Raw genomic sequence first — 18,947 nt, 5'->3', positions numbered from 1 at the left:
GCGGCCAGGTACCGTAAGGCCACGTTAATGACAAATCGATGAAACGTTGTAGAGAATGACTGTTTCTGTTAAATACTCAAATTAGTGTAGTTGTTTTTGTCGAACATCGATATTCTAATCGCATTGATCTCTTTTGATGGATAAAAATAACACTCGATATGGAATGTACATATGATATTTTCGCGGCTTTATTTGTCTCAAAATAAACTTCAGGATACATTCGATTCTTTCGTTCATTGAAGTATCTAATATCAGGTGTAAATAACATTTGTAAATAACGTATGACGTTTTCCTTATGTTTTATCATGAACTACTTTACTGGATTTTTATTATATTCTTCGGTGTAACACGCGAATCTCCCATAAAGCTTGTTTTAACTGATAAGAGAACTTTGGAAACTCTTTTCACATAGTTTTGATGAACCTCAGAGAGATTTCGTAAAATAATTCAAAACTGAATAGCAATTATATTTATATTTGTATGCGTAATATTATCGTTTAGATATAATATTATCGTTTGCAAGATTAAAATCATTTTTTGAAACATAAGATCTTCTTGATAGATTGAAACAAACATCTTTTATATTTTAATATTGTTTAATTGAGTTACTCGTTATATTTAGTAACAAAGTTTTATAATGTATAACACATATTTTTTATATTTATCGTGGAACTTTAAGATAATTATGCTAATTGATTTCTAAATATTTCAATGTTGACAGGATGAGGAAGATTGAGAGTAAATTTTGAGTGAATACACTTCATTTTATTTTATAAGCAACACATAACACGCATACAGAGGCTTGTACGATATTTTAATAATTGGCCGAGTATCAGAACGTTGAAATTTCGTGGTCCGCATCGCTATACTTTTGTTAGTGATCGGCGATAGTCGATTGATCGTTGAAATTTATATTCACGATTGTACGGGGAAAGTCAAATCCCCTCGCGCAATATACTTTCCTTTTTAGAGAATTATCGCGAACACAACTCAAGATACATTTATACACTATATAATTACAAGATTATACTATATATTACCACAAATAAATGAATTCTGTCGAAATTTGTCGCGCAATGCTTTCTCTTTCTCTCTTTTTCTTGTTCGTTCTCATTCGCAGAAACTATAACTATACAATAACAGAAGCTCGCGCAAATGGCACAAAAAAATCGGTAACCTTTAGATATAACATAATATGTTAGTCTTGTTTGAGTTTTTAATTTCGTAAAATGGAGCAGAGACTAAAATGACATATCGTCCTGATACTATGAAAAAAAGCTTGTCAAGGCGAAAAACATTTTATTCGCTGATTACAGATAATAGATAACTGATTGCAGAGTTAAATTTGACTTAAGAATTTTATTGTTTATTATTTATCATTTTTATCTCCATGAAGAAATCGTAAATTTAGATGATATTGTACGCGTCTAAAATCTTGGAAGTTCAAAAAAAATTTAGACGTTTTTAAAAATATTAAGAAATCTCTTTTTCCCCCAAAACATTTCAAAATTTAAAAAGACATGGATCTTCAAAAAATTATAAATGTGAATTTGGATTTAAGAGTTTCATTGATAATTTTGAAGAATTCTTTTCTTATGAAGGATATTGATGTCACAAATCACAATAATTAGGAGTTAAGAGTTGTCAGTGAAAGCGCACGGCAGGTCGTTTCTACCGTACGAATCTCAGCCTTTCGTTTTTTTTTTAACTGACGGACGGATCGATCGTTTGATTAAATGAAAGCCCGAATGCACGTTGAACCTGTTATCAGTCTTGGCCGATTCCAGGGTACGGCAGATGACTTATGGTAAAGTTTGCATGCATTGTGAATATATATCTGCTCGTCGATTTAGTAAAGCTATTAAGTATTTTCGGTGAAAATACTCGTTAACAATCTGCATGCACAATATGCCGGACTGACGCTCATAAATTAATAAATATTCGTTATTTTTTAAATTTACATTTTTTCGTTTATGAATTAAGAACAATTTATTGCAAATTTATGAAATTTAAAAAATAATCATAACCTAATTTTAACAACAAAATTTTAAGCATTTGACTAGCATATTTTCGAGAATAATTTTTTTTAAATTTGTTAAGAGAGTTCTTGACTATCTATTATAACGTTTATTATAACATTTTCTATTTATTAATAATAATTTTGGCATATGCCTTAGAGATTAATCCTTCTACTCTATCAAAGAAATAACACTTTATTTAATATTATTCATATAATAATATTAATTAATATTATTTATAATTATATGCTTGATAATAATAAACATATGCTTGATTGCTTATTAGAAATAGAATTTATGTTTAATGACGACTGTTTTGAAAATAGCGATGAATAAACTTCAATAAAGTAAAAGGATTACATCTCTTATAAAAAAGAGCAAACGCGAAGCGAAATTACTTGAACTTGTTTTGATTACTATCGTTAATCATCGAAGAGTTGACCTACGTCTCGATAGAAATCTAATATTTTTATAATTGTACGCAATTTTGATTAGTCGGAAACTGTATATGATTATTTTCTCTTTTTATACACAGTCATTCATCATTCATACTTTCCTCTCAATCCGATTTTTATTAATCATTCATTTACTCTCTCTCGATCATATTCTCTCTCTTTCTCTCGTCACGGAGCATCGCCATCGTAGATTATCGAGAAATGGAATGCCACCTGAGACATTTGCTAGCGCTCGCTGCATCTCGATGCACCTTGGAAGTACAAAATTATGCGATAGCTCACGTAATACTAATTGCTCGGGTGACCTTTGCGTGATCCATGATCAGCAAACGACGACTTTACTGACGGTGCATCCGTTATGCGCTGTATCGTTTCGGTGTTTCCTACCGCGAACGACTTTACGAGGTATTTCACTAGCTCCGCAAGGATCGTGTGATTAGATCTTCTATTATTAAACTGAAATTGCAAAGTGCAAGGATATGTCGTCGAACGTAATTAATTTTGCTGATCGCTCGCAATCGACGTCGACGTCGCGACTCATGATATATTCAATACGGCGATGGACTTACGATTAAATAAAATCGCAAATGAAAACCAAAACACATTTTTATAGACACAAGATCATTAACTTTACAAAGCACGAATGAATTTTTAGCGCAAGCTGCGCGATGCCTATAGAATTATATATAATGACGAATATCTTTCAAGGAATATTTGATTAAAAGAAACTATATACCGTTTGAGTGTGTGTCGTATATATGTGTGTTGTGTCGTATTTGTGTGCTTATAAATAAAAAAAAAATTAATAAATTAATAAACTTCATAAATTGGAAAACGAAGATTTCAACTCCGTTGATCTCTTTAGGATTTAAATGATTATTGGTCTCCTGCGTCGCATTCCTAATTAAGCTAGAGCTAGATAATAAATATTAATTATTAACTCTCTTATAGCCGGACGACGCGAGGCATTATTAGTATCTCGTGAAAATGTGTACATTGTGTAGAATTAATCAGGGTGATCGGTGACATCAGAAAAAAATAATTAATGTGATATCAATTATTATATTATTATGATATTATGATATTATTTCATATTAATAATATATTCGCTATTTTTTTTAAAGATTTTCTCTTTATTGTATTTATTTTTCTGAATGATATAAATATCATTTTATGCGACATTTATTCTATAAATAACTATCACTACTAACAATATTATAATTTATTATCAGATTTAACGATAAAGATTTTTTTTTTTTTTTTCCAAAATCACCCTAATTGATCCTGTATTTTTGTAGCTATATGAAGGATTCCTCGCGGATCTGACAAAAGGTTAGTGCAATGATTTCGGTCAAGACACAAAAAAAAGTAATCACGATAAAATAATTTGTGCGTTAACATTGTACGCTTCTTATTTTCGTTAGACTTTCTCTTCATTATTTTACTCTTCCTGTTCTTCTCCTCTCATTATCCCATCGATCATTTGCGATGGTCGAGAGTACATGATCTTAACGCGCGTGATTTTTGCAGAACGGACGACCGCCTTTCGCATAAAAGCTTTGACCCTCAAGATTCTTCTTGCACATCTGATAAGTTAATAAAGACATATACGTTTAATATACATTTAATGAATCGGAAAAAAACTATATATTGTTTTTCAAAATTGTAGTTTCGGTAAAATTGCATAAAAGAACCGCGTGAAACACAGCTCTGATTTTATTGCTACTTAAATATGTTGTAAGGGAGTTCCTCTGAATAATTCTCCGTAAGAAATTTATGGAGGACGGGGCATTAGTTTAGGAGATATAACAAATTAAGTTTCATAGTTTTAATGTTTTTTCTATTATATAAAATAAGGAAAAATGAAGTTTGTTTACTTTGTAATTTAAAACAAAAATTTACTATTAACTTATTCCAATCTTCAACAAGATTTAAAAATATAGTCGCATGTTAAAAGCTTTCAACAAACTTTTAATTGCGAGAAATAGATGAAACACATTATTGACAAAGTATTCATGAGTATACCTATCCCGTAAATGTAAGCAAACACTTCTTCGTTTATTCTACAACAAATACAACGTACACAAACTTCATTTTTCCTAATATTACTTTATAATACCTGAGAAAAGTATTAACACTATAAAACTTTAATTTGTTATATCTTCTAAACCAATGTCGTCTCCTACTTATCTCTTGCGGGGAATTACTCAGAAAAACCTTCTCTACAAACATATTTAAGTAACGATTAAATCGATGTGTTACCTTTTATGCAGTTTTACCGATGCATTAGAATGTTGACAAAATTTTGGAAAATGAGATAAAGTAAAATAAAAAATAGTAAAGATCTTAAAGAGATGAAGTTTCTTGTGAATTATTACGAACCGTGCAGTTGAAGCACTGGCTGTGGTAATTGTTGTTTAGGGCCTCCACCCAACGATCGCCAGCCTCGACTGGGAATCCACATGCAAAGCATTTCGTGGTAAACAGTTCATTCCAGTCTGTGTTATAGAAGAGATTATTAATTAATTCTTTTTGAATATATTCTGAATTTTTATATATAATTAAATATAATAAATAAAAAATTAAGGAAAACGTATTGAACTTATAATCACGACTATTCCGATAAAACTTCAAAATAAATTATTTTCAATTAATTTTCAATTAATTTATAAATGATCATACTACTTATAATGAGAGCGATGTATAATTATTTTACATTAATGAATAATCTTTTTCATGATTAATTTTTATTAAGTAATTGAGATTATGATTGATAATTAAAAAATACTAACCAGCTTCGCAATACGGCAATCCTTCTTCCAGGAAGAATGGATTGTTGCCAAAAAGTTTGCCACAATAAGCGCAATTGAAGCATTCAGGATGGAAGTGCTTTCCAATTGCATTCAAGCAATCCTAAACATGAAATATAGAAATCATTAATGAATCGAATCAGCATTATTAAACGATTGCGTATTATTGGCGATATATAAGTCACTTAAATAGGTATACTTACCCCCTTGATCTTGTTGTTGCATTTGTTGCACGTGGGCGCGATAAATCTTTCGAAACAGTATTCGCAGTAGAGTTGTCCTTTCTCCTCGACAAAGCCGATGTCCTGAAGAGGACGACGGCATTGAGCGTTGACACAGACGAAATGATCGGGACACCAGATTTGGCCCAGAGCGGTGATAAAGGGTCCTCTGTGATTATATTATAATTCATGCAGTATAATTAATATAAATTTAATTAATTTATATAAAATTTATATAAAATTAAAATTAATTTTATAATTATCATGAGACAATATTACGTATCATTTTCTTAAGCATGAACAAAGCATAAACAAGGCTGATATTTTTTAATGCTAATATTTTACAATAATAGCTTAAGGATTCTGTTGTATTTTTCAAAATATCAGTGTTAATGGTAACTTGCGCGTAAAGCAGACTTTTTATACGAACCTTATGCACTCTTTGTTGCCTTTACAGCACACTGGCTTTAGGGTGAAGCCGTTGTGATTACTTGACTTGTGATTAATATTATCTTCGTTAGCTGTCAACAACGTGCAACGGAAATCAATTGTTAATCAGATTGCAGTTAGCTTATTATAGTACAAACAATAAACTCTCGTGTATTACTCGGATAAGCAAAAATATACATTTTCAAGCATTTTAAATGTGACAAAAAATTATTCCTTGCTTAAGCTTATATGTTTATACATAAATCATATTAATTAATATATAAATATATAAAATATTGAAATGATTTCTCTCTCGTAATTACCATGATAAATTTAAATCTTAACACATGGTTTAGAATATAAAAATTATCTTGATATTCTGAAAAAAAGATCCGAAGTTCTGTTTTATAAAATTAAATTAGAAAAAATGTTTCGAGAGAACATTGCATTCAACAATAAATTTTTTGTAATTATATTATGTTACATTTAGCGCATTTTTTAATTACATCACTCACAGTGGTCCATGATTAGATATAATTCAGCACTTAGAAACCTACATAAATTTGAGAAACATTGATTTAAACATATTCACGGCAGTGCTAAAAAAAAATGTGGGCATTTTAATATTTATTTCAAATAAATTCTTCATCAATTTAAAATTGTCATAAAAAGACTCTTCAGTAACAAAAAAACAGCACCTAAAAAACAGGAAAAAGTACAAACGCACACACAAACACATATCAATGCGGAAACAAATATGAGTGAAAAAAAAGTATTGGAAGCAAAACAAATACATCCAATGAAGAACAAGAACGAAAATAGCAGGCATCATAATCATCGATCTGGACAATCATAGTCCCGAGTACCTGACGTATGAATTGCAGTGAGCGCACAGTGGTATACGCGATCCTGCTCCGACAGCCTGATTCAGAATGCCACGTCCGCGTTTGGGCGCACTGCTACCAGCGAACGATCCACTCTTGGAGCTCGTGCCGCCGAGGCCGCCAACTCCGGTACCTAGATCCGGATGGGATGACAAATTTGGTGGGTCTACTAAATTCTGGGTCTTACTAAGAGGATCACAATGGATCTGGTCTTGACAGTGGTTCCGGTTGTTTTGACTATGATCGCCGGATTCACAATGGGTCTCGCGGTAGCTTTGAGTGTGGCAGTAAGTGCTCTCGCTATAATCCCGAGTCTGAGGAAGCTGATTTTGCGCTTGGGGCTCGATCGGCTTGTAAAGCTGTACTACCGGTACATTTTGTTGGCCGTTCTTGGCGGTCAATCGCGCAAGTTGACCACTCAGATTAGTACGAGGCTTGAAGCTCGGAGCTGAATATTGAGGAGCCGGTGAAGAAGTTTCGTCGTAAGGAAGCGGAATTTGAGGGAAGGGGAGATTCGTCCTCGACTGATTCGGACCAGGCTTCTTGCAAGGTGCCACGCAGACGGAACCGTCGTTACAGGGAGTCACACAGATATCCGAATCAGAACAGCCGGAAATGTTAAAGTCGCAGCCTGATTCGCGACCGCAGGTGCCCGAAGGTTGACCGCAGGTACCAGATCTCATACCGAAACAAGGCGACACGCACACTCCCGACCGGTCTTTCGTAGACGTCACGCAGATGCCGGATCTAGGACAGACGGTTTGGGAATTCTCGCAGGGCACCACGACGATACCGGCCTTAGTACCACGATCCGAATACGTTTTGCAAGGTAGAACAGTCACCCCGGTCTCCGGACAAGATTTCGTCGAGGGATTCTCGTATTGCACATGACGTACTTCCGTAGAACTGCTGTACGTCGGCTGTTTGTTTGACGCAGAACTAGTTTGTGATATCATAGGACACATCAAGGTCGGTTTAGTGTGACTTATTTTGCTGATAGCGCAAATGCTTGGTTTCGTACTCTGCGGCGGTAATACATCCTTTCGCTCGCATTTCTCGAAATCCTCGACTACCTGAAGCGCTCTCTTCACATGGGTTGCGGTGTTCTGTTGCTCGTTGGTTTCCTCGCTAGTCATGCACCGCGTTTCCTGGAATTGAGCGTAGAGTGCGTCCGTTGGACCCGCGTCAAGACTGCTTGTCTCCTTCTCGTCATAATTGACAGTTCTCGAAGCGGAATATTCTTGCTTTCTATGTCCGCTGTCGGTATCTTCTTCCACGTGATAAGAGATAGTCTTGCGCGACGGAAAATGAACCGATCCGCCACGTTTCGACGGCGGTGGATCCTCTCGGATCCTTGGAGCTTGAGATTTCACGTAACATGCCGGCGGCTCGGGCGGTCCTTGAGCAGGTGACTTAGATCTGGCAGGTGTCGGAGTAGGAGTTCTACTAGGAACAAACGGCTGACCTTCCACCGGTTCATTCTTCATTGCTACTAGATTTCTTTGATAGGCCGGTATAGCGTCCGGTTTCTTCAGACCAGCTGTTAACAATTTTGGTGTTTCCGGTCGAAATCTCGTAGCAGGCGATGCCGAAGAATCTCTTAGATGATGATCAGGTGGCGGAGTAGGCAAAGGTCGTGGTCCGGACTCTTTAACTTTCTTCTTGACACACAATTGCTCTCGCGCGTAAGATTCTCTCGTTGTGCTCTCTTTCCCATACAGAATATCCAACGGCGGGCAGAAGCCTCCATTTTGAACTTGAAGATTCGGAGTCTGCGACCTACTGGCGATCTGTTGATCTTCTGGCCCGATTTCGCGACTCAGAGGAGTATAAGATCGTTCGGGTGCTATCGTCAATGCTTGCTGGAAGGGCGAGATTGGTCGGATTTCTTTTTTGGGTGGCTTAGGTCGACATCTATGATCTAGATAAATAGTTTCCTCGGTGTAGAGCTCCTTTACACTAGAAGTGGCGTTCAACGGTGTATAAGATCGATCAGGCGCGGTCGTCAGAGCATTTACCATTTCAGATTTCCATTCTTTCGGTGTGGAATTTTTCACGAACGTATCCGGTAAAGGTTTCGGTCCCGTTTCCGTCTCCTTCAGGAACTGCACTTTTTTCTTGCACGTTTCCATGGTCTCCTGAGGCTGTTGATTATATCTCGCAACAACATTCCGTCTCTCCGGCGCCTGTTGATTCCGGAGACTCTGATGTACTTCCACTTGTTCCCGCAAACTCTTTCTACGCTCGTCCTCTATGGCTCCTTTTCTTCTCACGCGTTCCTGGACCAGCACTTCCTCGGTAATCTCTTCATAGGTCTCTTTCGTGACCTTGCAACGTCCCGGAGTGGATCCCTCTGATTCTGTAATTCGTTCCTCTCGTACAACAGTTCTGCCCAACGGTTGTTCTCGCACTTCCTCGACCTCTTCATCTTCTTCATTGAAAGTTACATGTTTTTTAATCTTTTCCTCTTCTTCTTGTTTTTTTCTTTCTTTTTCCTCTTGACGTCTTTGCTCTTCTTCTTCACGCTTTTTTTCTTCTTCTTCTTCCTTTCTTCGTTCTTCTTCTTCCTCTTCTTTTTTTCTTTCCTCTTCCTCCTGCTTAGCTTTCTCCAACATCTGCTGAGCATCGACGGCTGACGTTACCATTTCGGCAGATTCCTCAATAGTTCGTTCTTCCGTTGTGTTCTTCACTTCTCGATTGATATGCGTCTCGGTTCTTCTCGCGAGACATTGCGACTCTGTCGCGTTTTTAATTTCCTCAATCATCGGCGTGCTAGATCTCTCCGGCGAAGACACTCTTTCCATGGTTTTTTCGAAAGTCGCTGATTGCTTCACGTGCATACCGTTCACCGTTTCTTCAGACGTTTCGGTGATAAGGTCGTGTTCGCCCTGAATTCCCTTCGAGATTTCCGCATCATCCGTCTCATCATTTCTTAGGTCAGTAATTTCGGTATCGACTTCCTTAACTATCTCCGCTGGTTCTTGCTTAGGCATTGGCAAGGGCGGTTTTGGACAGATCGTTTGTTCTCGTCGACAGATTTCCGCTCTATATGCTCGCTGTTCTTCCCGATGTTCCCTGCCGCCTGATACACGTTCTCGATGACAGACCTCCCGTTGCATAAACTTCTTGCAGATCTGTTCCGCAGGCTGTTCCCGCTGTGTCGCGTAACTCTGCTCGTAAAGATTGGTACTGCCGCCGCTGACGGTCGCAGTCCACGGTTTAGGAATCGGTTGGACGATCCTGGTAGGCGTCAAAGATCTTCGGACGCTGTCAGTCGAACTTGGTCTTGACGTAATCACATCCGCTCGAGAGGTTCTACTGGTGGTATCCACTAACTCGACACGTTGATACATTGGTTGTCCGGGACAACTCACTCGGTCCATCGCGTCAATCTCGTGTCGATGACCGTACTCTATCGACGCCCTTTTGATCTCCCGATCGATACTTTTACTTCGATGTTTTTCCGTTCTACAGTTTAAAGCTCGCTCGCAAGCTTCAATGCTGGCACGTTTCTCTTTGACCGCCTGATGGCACTTTCTGTCGAGAACGGAATTTGGATTGATATAGAGGGGACTAGCGGTAGGGTACGTGATATCTTCGATAGGTTTTGGGGGTGGCCAAATAAGATTCCGACGGGATTTTGTAGAATCGGGAAGAGGAAACTGGTCTCTCGTACTCTCCGCAATCTCGTAATAGCAGGATCTTTCGTAAGTTTCACTACTAGGAATTTCTGGAGTGGCAAATGCGATAGAGATGATAGAGATGAAGGATTGGTTTGGAAACGCAGGCGAGTAAAAACAGATGTACACAACAAAAAAATGCATGGTACATGCATTTGTGAGGATGAGTAACGGATTAGGTTCGTTGTGGCACGTTAGAACGATAGAACAAACAAAACAAAAAAAAAACAGAGAAATCTGCCGTGAGTAAAAAGCACGATAAATCGCACGCGCCCGTGGTCTCTTCGATTTTTCTGCCAAATTCGACAAATTGTATATTTTAAATATACAAACACGATAAACATTTCAAATAATTCTTAGATAATAACACTCAGTAATACATCATTAAAAAATATTTGTTATTAATATTGTAACTAATAATTTGTAATTAATATTGGTATGTATGCATATTAGGATATAAACACACGCTATAGAATATGTATAATAAATATTTTTAATATATATATAATAAATAAATAAATATATATATATATATATTAAAAATATTTATTATACATATTTTATAACGGGTGTACGTATCTTACAAAATTTTATTTTGTCTGGCTATTTTCGATGGAAGGAAACCACGAGCACAGCTCGATGCTAAATTAAGAACAAGAAGCGATATAATAAGATATTATAAAAATTCAGTCTTTGAAAAAATCTTTGTAGGTTTTCAATCATTAATGTTTAAATCAGGAACTGTGCATTTTTAATAGTCACTTGACACCCGAAAATAGAGCAGCGTGAAAGCTGCGAGCCTGCGAGTGTTAAACATCAGTTTTAAATCAATCGTAAGTAGCAAAAAGATTCCGCAATGAAAATGCGTATTAGCATCAGTACTTCTTGAATGCATTTTGAAAGCATCGATGTGAAGCGAAGAAGAAAAACGCTATTAAGTATCAATTCGCGTCACCGAGTATTGAAAAAAACGATGGCACAATGAAAATATTAAAGACGTGCATTCGTTCAATGAAGAAGGTGTACTTTATTTTACATCTGCATTTATTTATCCAATACTCTGGATTGATGACAATATGAATTGTCATCAAGCGCTATTTTAAGAATATCATCAAGTGTATGTGCTGACTCATAATTTTATTTTTCGCGTCTCAAAAGAAATAAAACGAAAATAATTTTGAATACAAAACAGCATTCAATGGCATGGCAATGTTATGGTGACAAACTAATCAATACATATTATAAACAGCTAGAGAAAATTCTTTTTTCCTCCTTCCTTAATTGAGAAGCATTAAAAGATTTCTAAAGGACTCGAAAGAAAAATCATGAGCAGCGTAATCGGTTTTTAAAGTCTGGCACTTTTATCGTCTGGATCGTGTTTGCGTTTTGGTTGCCAGCATGACGACGACGACGGCGGCATCGAGAGCTATTGATTTATGCGAATGTAAGGGAGAAGGGTCTAGGTTTTGGGTTGAAAGACGGACCGGCTGAAAAAAGATAAAAGAAAAATTATGCACGGGAAGAGAGGTATGATTAACGCGAAACGAAACTTTACGAAGGAACGTGTGGTAATTGTTTATTATCGAAAAAGTTGTCAATGGTTTTAACATTCTCTCAAATATAATAATATAACAAAAATTCTTTTGATATAAGATTAATAACATAAAAATTTTTTTTTCCTAGAGAAATAATATTGTAAAAATTCTTTTTACTCTTAGAAATATAATATGAAAAGAACTTTTTAAAAGAAAGAGGGGGGGGGGAATTATATATGTATACATAAATATTATATAAAAATAATTAAAAGTGAAGAAAAATTACAGAAGAGAGCTTTAATCATTTTCTTATCATGCCTATAAATATTATGATTAAATAATAAATTCTTAATTTCATTTTAAACAATTTTTAATTTAAATTTTTGCTCTGATGCTATGAATTTAAAATTATTAAGATATAACTATCTAGAACAATTTTCCAAGTTTATCGTGAAAATTTCTAAAATGTGAGAGTATAAAGGGATCAAAGTGCATATCGGAAGGTCGCTACAAACTGTCATAGCTCTCAGAGTTCGCCGTCGTCGTCAAGATAACGACGAACGATAAGGAGCCGAGAAAATTTCCGATGATTGAATTTGGGAAAGAATTTCCCATCTTTACTTTCTACTTAAAGAAACATTATGATACGAACCACCAAGAACCAACGATTGATCGATCGATCGATATACGAGCTGCGTGCAAAGGAGAAAGAGTGATATAAAACGTGAGGATGTAAGCCAAGGGAGGCGTATCAGCCAAAGCTCGAAACTCGGTCACCCGGCGGCTCTAATCTATTCGTCGTACCTCTGAAAGGCGAACTTTTTGGCTTTGGCAGGGTAGAGTATCGACCTATTTACAAGAATCGAAGACGGAGTTAGGCCAAGGACTCACGAAATGAGATCGCGATTAACTTGGGCCGATTACAAGATTACTTCTTCGAATTTGTCAGATGAGAACGACGCAATTTTTTTCAATAAAAAAAGAAATTAAAAAAGAAGACGATAGAAAGAGGCTGTCTTTCCTCTACTCGTTAATGCTTGCGATTCAAATATTTCGACTTATCGAAAAAGTGTTAGGGATTTTAATATATATTTAAATACCTTGAATATTTCATCGCATTTGCTTATGATTTCTATTTTTGTATTTGTAATAAATATTTGCATGTGATGTGATTATGTAACCTGAATTATACAAATAGATTTACGCATGAATTTTGTGTAATTTTGATGTCACCCAACATCAATTTTATACGATAAATAAATTTCTATCACTCTTGCACCAATTGTTTAAAATTTATCATCGGACTTTTTCATATTAATAGTAATATTGACTTACCTGTCACAGTCTGGCTCTGAGGACGTGGCAAAGTACTGCTACCGGTATTTATTGTTGGAGTCGGCGACAAATTTGATGAAAAACCAGTCGATCCACCGAAGGGTTTAGGACCAATGAGATTGTTGCTCGTTGGTGCCTATGAATTCACAAGCATTCTCTTAATTACATTCATTGTAATATATATTTTGATGTAATTTTTATACGAGAATGGGACGTTTTCATGACATTTAAATAATTGTTTTCGTTTCGTTTAATAATTTATTAAATCAGATAAAATCTTTTATCTTTTTTTATTTTGTCTAGTAGAAAATAAAGTGAAATTATATTCATATAATTAATAAATTGCAAAATTTTTTCAATATCGAATAACGGAATGTACGAGATTTTGATGCTTTGATACCGTCTAATACCAACGTAAAAATGTAATAGTTAATCAGTATCTCATATTGCGCAAAGTCTCAAAAAACTTCGCACTCTCTCTCTCTTTCCCCTTATGCTTAAAAATATTACTTTCGCTAGGAAAATCACATACAAGCAACTGCATATATTTTAATTGTCGACGCATGACGTCTTTGAGAAAAAATAATTACCGCAAATAACATGATAGTTATCGCTAAAAAAATTTTTTTTTTTTTTTATTTAGAACCACAAAACTGTATAAAAAATATGCGCACATATATTATTAGTTTTCAGAAATTACTATTTTTCTAAAAATAAAATATATTTGTTGGCTTTTTAAATAAATAAAATCAAATTAAAGCATATAATCTAAATTATTAATTATTATAAAATTCCATTACTTTATAAATATACATATAAAAATACTTATGTGTATATGTGTGTGAATTTAAAGATTTAAATATTATATAAATTAAAATATATTCTCTATATATACACGCGTGCGCACAGGATGCGTAAAGGAGGAAAACAATTTAATAGTTTCAAATTTTAACTTTTCATGCTTTTATGACAATAGGAAAAAAACATACACTGTGATCGGAATATGAAAAAGCTTCAAGATTCAATTTTTAATCGCGCAAACGAGGCATAACTTTAAAATTTATTTTGATTTCTCGAATGACGAAAACTCGGATTAATTTTGCGATATTACATCAAAGCAACAATATCTCATACAGCGTTGACTTTTATCATCGCCGATACTGACGATGATCTTGAAGGACGATCGAGGAGATTGACGAGAGCGTTACGAATCGTACTAAGACTTTACCTGAACTGATCGTAAGCTGGGTGGATCAACGGGCGAGGTGCCAAGGCGGGTGGTAGGCTGCAATGCGATAAAACGATACATCGATGTCGCATCGACGACGAACAATTAAAAATGAATAGGACGGAGAGAGGGCAAAAAGGGAGGAAAGAAACATCATTAGATATGCTCCCGATTACGACAGACTAATTAGTCATGAGATCGAAATAATCGGTCGCGAGATAAAGATTAGAATAACTAGATGGTCAAACTAGAGTAATCGCTGAGGAAGCTGATGCTTGCAAGGACATTTCGGTGAAATGACGCATCGGTGATTAATCGATCCGTTTCGTAATTAACATTTGATTCAGTCAATGATATGATCATTATTTAAAAAAATGAATCGATACGTTTTTCTCTACGCATATCAGACATCAGATATAAAAATTAAATTACGACTATTGTTTCTAAATTTTATACTAAATGATATTTTATAATAATTTTATAATAAATTATACTTTACGTTATATGTAATATTATATAAAGTTGACAAAATATTGATGCTTTTAAACAAAATATCAGTCAGTTTTTATTTGGTGATCTCAACAGAATGTAGTTTTATCTAAGGTAGTTATGATGAAAGGATATTAGAGGTACTTTTTAACAAGAGCAAATATAGAAATCGAGTTTTCAAGCATGTTGCCAACCTCTGTGCCACCTGTTTGGATGGTGATCGTACTCGTGAACGTTTTTGATTCGCCGTTGCATTCGCTGTTCCTGACACATCCATTCATATTCGAGGTCGATCGCCACGTATATTGAGATCCGGAATCGGGGCTCGTACGATTGCACGCCTGGAAAAGCGATTAGTGCCAAGCAAAGACCACACTTGTTAAATTTTCAAAGTAAGCACGTATCCTCGTCGTCGAAAATAGATCAATTGCGATACATGATACGCGATTATTGTAAATTTATACTGATCGACGAATTTATAATTTATTAAAAATTTTATGTCTAGTTAATTACTTCAATTATTTTTATCGATTTTGTAAAAATGTGTAAAAGTAAATGTGATTTTAATGTTTGAGATATTTGACATATTAAATGGTTTTAGAAATAATTTTATAAAATATATAATTTCCACACAAATTTAATAAGTAACTTTAATATAATAAAGAAATAACTTGAAGAAGAACTTCTGAATAAAATGATTATCATGACGAATTATATATGCGTAGTATTGAATTTTTAACGAATTCGAAGTTTTTACAAAAGATAACAGATTTGTATTGTACGTCTATTGTTTTCTCAGGATGATTTGAGAAAAAAATCGTTAATGCACGAAAAATTTTGTCCTTCGCTGGTTTATAATAAGCGCCGTGAAATGACGCGCGAGTGTAGCAAAGCCACACGCTCAATGCAAAATACTCGCTTCATAAGCCATACCAAAACAGGCAAGAAAATGCGTGAGCGAAAAAATCCGCCCGTGATCATGCCTCATAAAGAGAATTGAATTATAATGAAGCAACTTACGGAGAATGGCTGAGGCGACGATCCGTGATTGCTGAGAGGCGGCGATAAAGGTGCATTCGCCAATGCCGCGCTAATAGTGCTAGCTGGTGCTTTGCCACCTCTGTCGAATATACAAAGGATATTTTATTATTTATTTTTTTATTTTAATTATTGAAATTTATCTTTTTACTCATGTATTTAAAATTATTTTTTTATTTTACTTTTATTTCTTTTGATATCCAAAAAAAAAACCCAACATCGTTTTATTTTTATTTTTATTTCTTGTACAATCGTATCTTGAACTTTTCAAGTACATATGCAACCACGTGAAATAAATGTATTATATTGTATTGCTTACGGTGGTATAGTGAGGGGTACGAGACCAGCCGGTGCGTTTTGCCTAGCGACGAGTTTCGCGTGAATGTCACAGTACAATTTATTATTGATATTGTAATAACCGACATTCTTCAAGGACGTGCCACAAGTCGAACACTTAAAACATTCCACGTGCAGGTTTTTATCCTTGATCCTGACGAAGACACCTCTAAGGAAAAATAAGCAGGTTTAATATAAAGCGATCGTATTCCATTTCATTAGAGTAAAAAAAAAAAAATTATCTTCTTTAATACAACAACAATAAAGGCGAAATGATGGCGCATCGGATGTGTTACGAGCTTTGTATTTTATTACTATTCACTCGAGTTTAAAAGAGAGGAAGATAGAGGAAACTCGATACCTCGACGAAGGAGGCCGAAAATAACTATCTGTATTATGATCTCCATGAAAATTATGTTCAACGAATGAGAAGGAGCTACAAAGAATATGTCTAAAATTGATCTCTGTAACAAAGTGAATATTTTCAAAGATAATATTAATAAGAGTAACTAATTATAAAAGAATTAATTATTTAATCTAAATTAATTCTAAAAGATGTATATAAATATTTCGTGTGCAGTGTAAAAGGTTGTAACAGTAATATTATAATGTCTTCTTTTGTAGTAATCAAGATTAAGAAATTGTTCTACTTTTAGGAAAAAAAAATAAACATTTTAATATAACTTTTACAATATTTATAAAAAAATGTGTCAAAAATTAAGTATAGTTGTAGATATCCTCGTCGAGAGGCTGTAAAATATCGTCTAAGTTTTCGAATAAAAAAATTACGCTTTTCACTATCCGAGTGAAAAAAAAAATCAAAAAAGTATTACAAAGAAACTTCACTTAAATATAAAAATACTAGAAAAATAAAAATCCTCAAAAATGTTCACAACATCGAAAGCATTTTTTACGTTGCTACAATCATTCAGTGTGCTGTAAATGCGTTGGAAAGGTGCTATTAAGAAAAGTGCAGAGAGTAAAGAGACATTTAGATAGGGTTGCATTCAAGTTACGAGCGAGTGAGAAATTTTCATCTCGTTTAGATACGACTTCCAGTAGGTTGTAAGCTGTAAGCTTAAATGATCACAAATGATCGAAATTCGTCCTGACGTAGCAGTGACAAAAAATGCACAACGATCGACATATTCGCTTGTTCTGAAGAAGCGATGTTGACGAAGAGAAACTGCAGAGAAAGGCGTACTCCGAATCTATTAAAGAAAGAATGTGCATTTTTTCATATAATCTAATTTTTATAATTTATAATTATCGCGCGTATTTTTTTTCTATTTTATATATTTTGAACAAATTATATATATATATAATTTGTCCAAAATATATTATGCATGTTTGCATTATATATATTTCTGTTTTTATTAATAATAAAACTTTCTTTGCATACTTCTATGAATAGTTTTATTTAATTTTGATTATATTAAAATTAGAAGAAATGATGCACATTTTTCTTAGAATCGGAGTCTTCCAGATGATACCAGCGTACGATAATCGAGCAATCGAGCGTCGGTTTTGAAAATTTTTGACGATTCTACGAGGCGTATAATTCTAACTGAGAACGATTACGACTTATATGTATTAAATTATAAATTTTAATGAAAAGAACTCTTAAATATAAATCAATGAATAAATAAAAGAATATTACTGTTGACAAATAAGAGCTAAACTAGATTGTACTTCAACAATTCTTACTTGCCAGTATTCCTTTATTTCTTTAATAAATTATAAATTATAATCTCTACTCTGTTGCACATATTACTGATATTCTGAAGAGATTAATCTAAAAAAATATGCCAATTGAATCAATATCTCATTCACCTTAATTTAAATTTTTATCAATATAATATTTTTTTAACCTTACAATAGTTGAAGTTTATTAAATCGTCATTATTGATAATTTTTATTAATAATTCGATAAAATAATAAAAATAAATATTATATATTTCACAGAGTTTTGATTAAGATTAGATCTATAACTTAAAAATTTTATAATTTAAAGAACTCTTCTTTGCTTAACATTGCTAATCTTTGAAGGTTTATATCGATAGTTTGAAAATTTGCACTGCCAAATTAATAATAGTAATTTCTCGAAATTATAATCATATCGTATTGTTTTCAATATAAGAATAAGAACACCCCGAAGACGTCAAAATGAAAAAACCGCCGTGGCCGTCTCGTGCACACAAGGGTGGCAAGAGTCTTGCTCGTAAATAGTTACACGATCAATCGGTCGCAGTTGCTACAAACGACCCCGCCCGGCGTCGATGACCCCGACCCGGCGATAGATTCCTGCTTTTGTTGTTGCGGTGTCTGATTCCTCGATTCATCCGGCCATACGAGGTGCCTGCTACCGTCAGGTGCACCGCCACCCCCGCCCATAGCATGAAACAGAGGCGTGGGTGACCTCGGTGAAGTGGCCCTTCCGCCAACCGCGTGGCTCACGGAGGAGTAAAATTCTGTCCTTGAAGGAACTA

General features: G+C 34.6%; 1 protein-coding gene across 6 annotated transcripts in view; it reads right to left on the bottom strand.

The window, feature by feature from the left end:
* Nucleotides 1-743: 743 nt before the first annotated feature.
* LOC138939640 (PDZ and LIM domain protein Zasp) overlaps nt 744-18,947 on the bottom strand; it is a 36,692-nt gene continuing 18,488 nt past the window's right edge. The window contains exons 6-17 of one of the 6 annotated variants that reach the window (XM_070307629.1): nt 18,692-18,944; nt 16,442-16,627; nt 16,105-16,204; nt 15,279-15,425; nt 14,596-14,652; nt 13,368-13,503; nt 12,837-12,881; nt 6,800-6,950; nt 5,487-5,673; nt 5,266-5,386; nt 4,856-4,971; nt 744-4,059 (exon numbers count right to left, since the gene is read on the bottom strand). In XM_070307629.1, coding sequence (XP_070163730.1) covers nt 3,982-4,059; nt 4,856-4,971; nt 5,266-5,386; nt 5,487-5,673; nt 6,800-6,950; nt 12,837-12,881; nt 13,368-13,503; nt 14,596-14,652; nt 15,279-15,425; nt 16,105-16,204; nt 16,442-16,627; nt 18,692-18,944 — 1,577 coding nt within the window. In that variant the 3' untranslated portion in view covers nt 744-3,981. Of the gene's footprint in view, nt 4,060-4,855; nt 4,972-5,265; nt 5,387-5,486; nt 5,674-6,799; nt 10,548-12,836; nt 12,882-13,367; nt 13,504-14,595; nt 14,653-15,278; nt 15,426-16,104; nt 16,205-16,441; nt 16,628-18,691; nt 18,945-18,947 lie in introns of all 6 variants that reach the window. The other 5 variants (XM_070307669.1, XM_070307649.1, XM_070307638.1 and 2 more) reach the window with 5 other exon arrangements.

Source organism: Polyergus mexicanus, unplaced genomic scaffold, assembly GCF_030449975.1.
Source record: "Polyergus mexicanus isolate NDT 795.1 unplaced genomic scaffold, iyPolMexi1.0 SCAF_2, whole genome shotgun sequence".
Taxonomy (NCBI): Eukaryota; Metazoa; Arthropoda; class Insecta; order Hymenoptera; family Formicidae; genus Polyergus; species Polyergus mexicanus.
The sequence above is the reverse complement of the archived record's forward strand: the minus strand, read 5'-3'. Positions and strand labels throughout refer to the sequence as shown.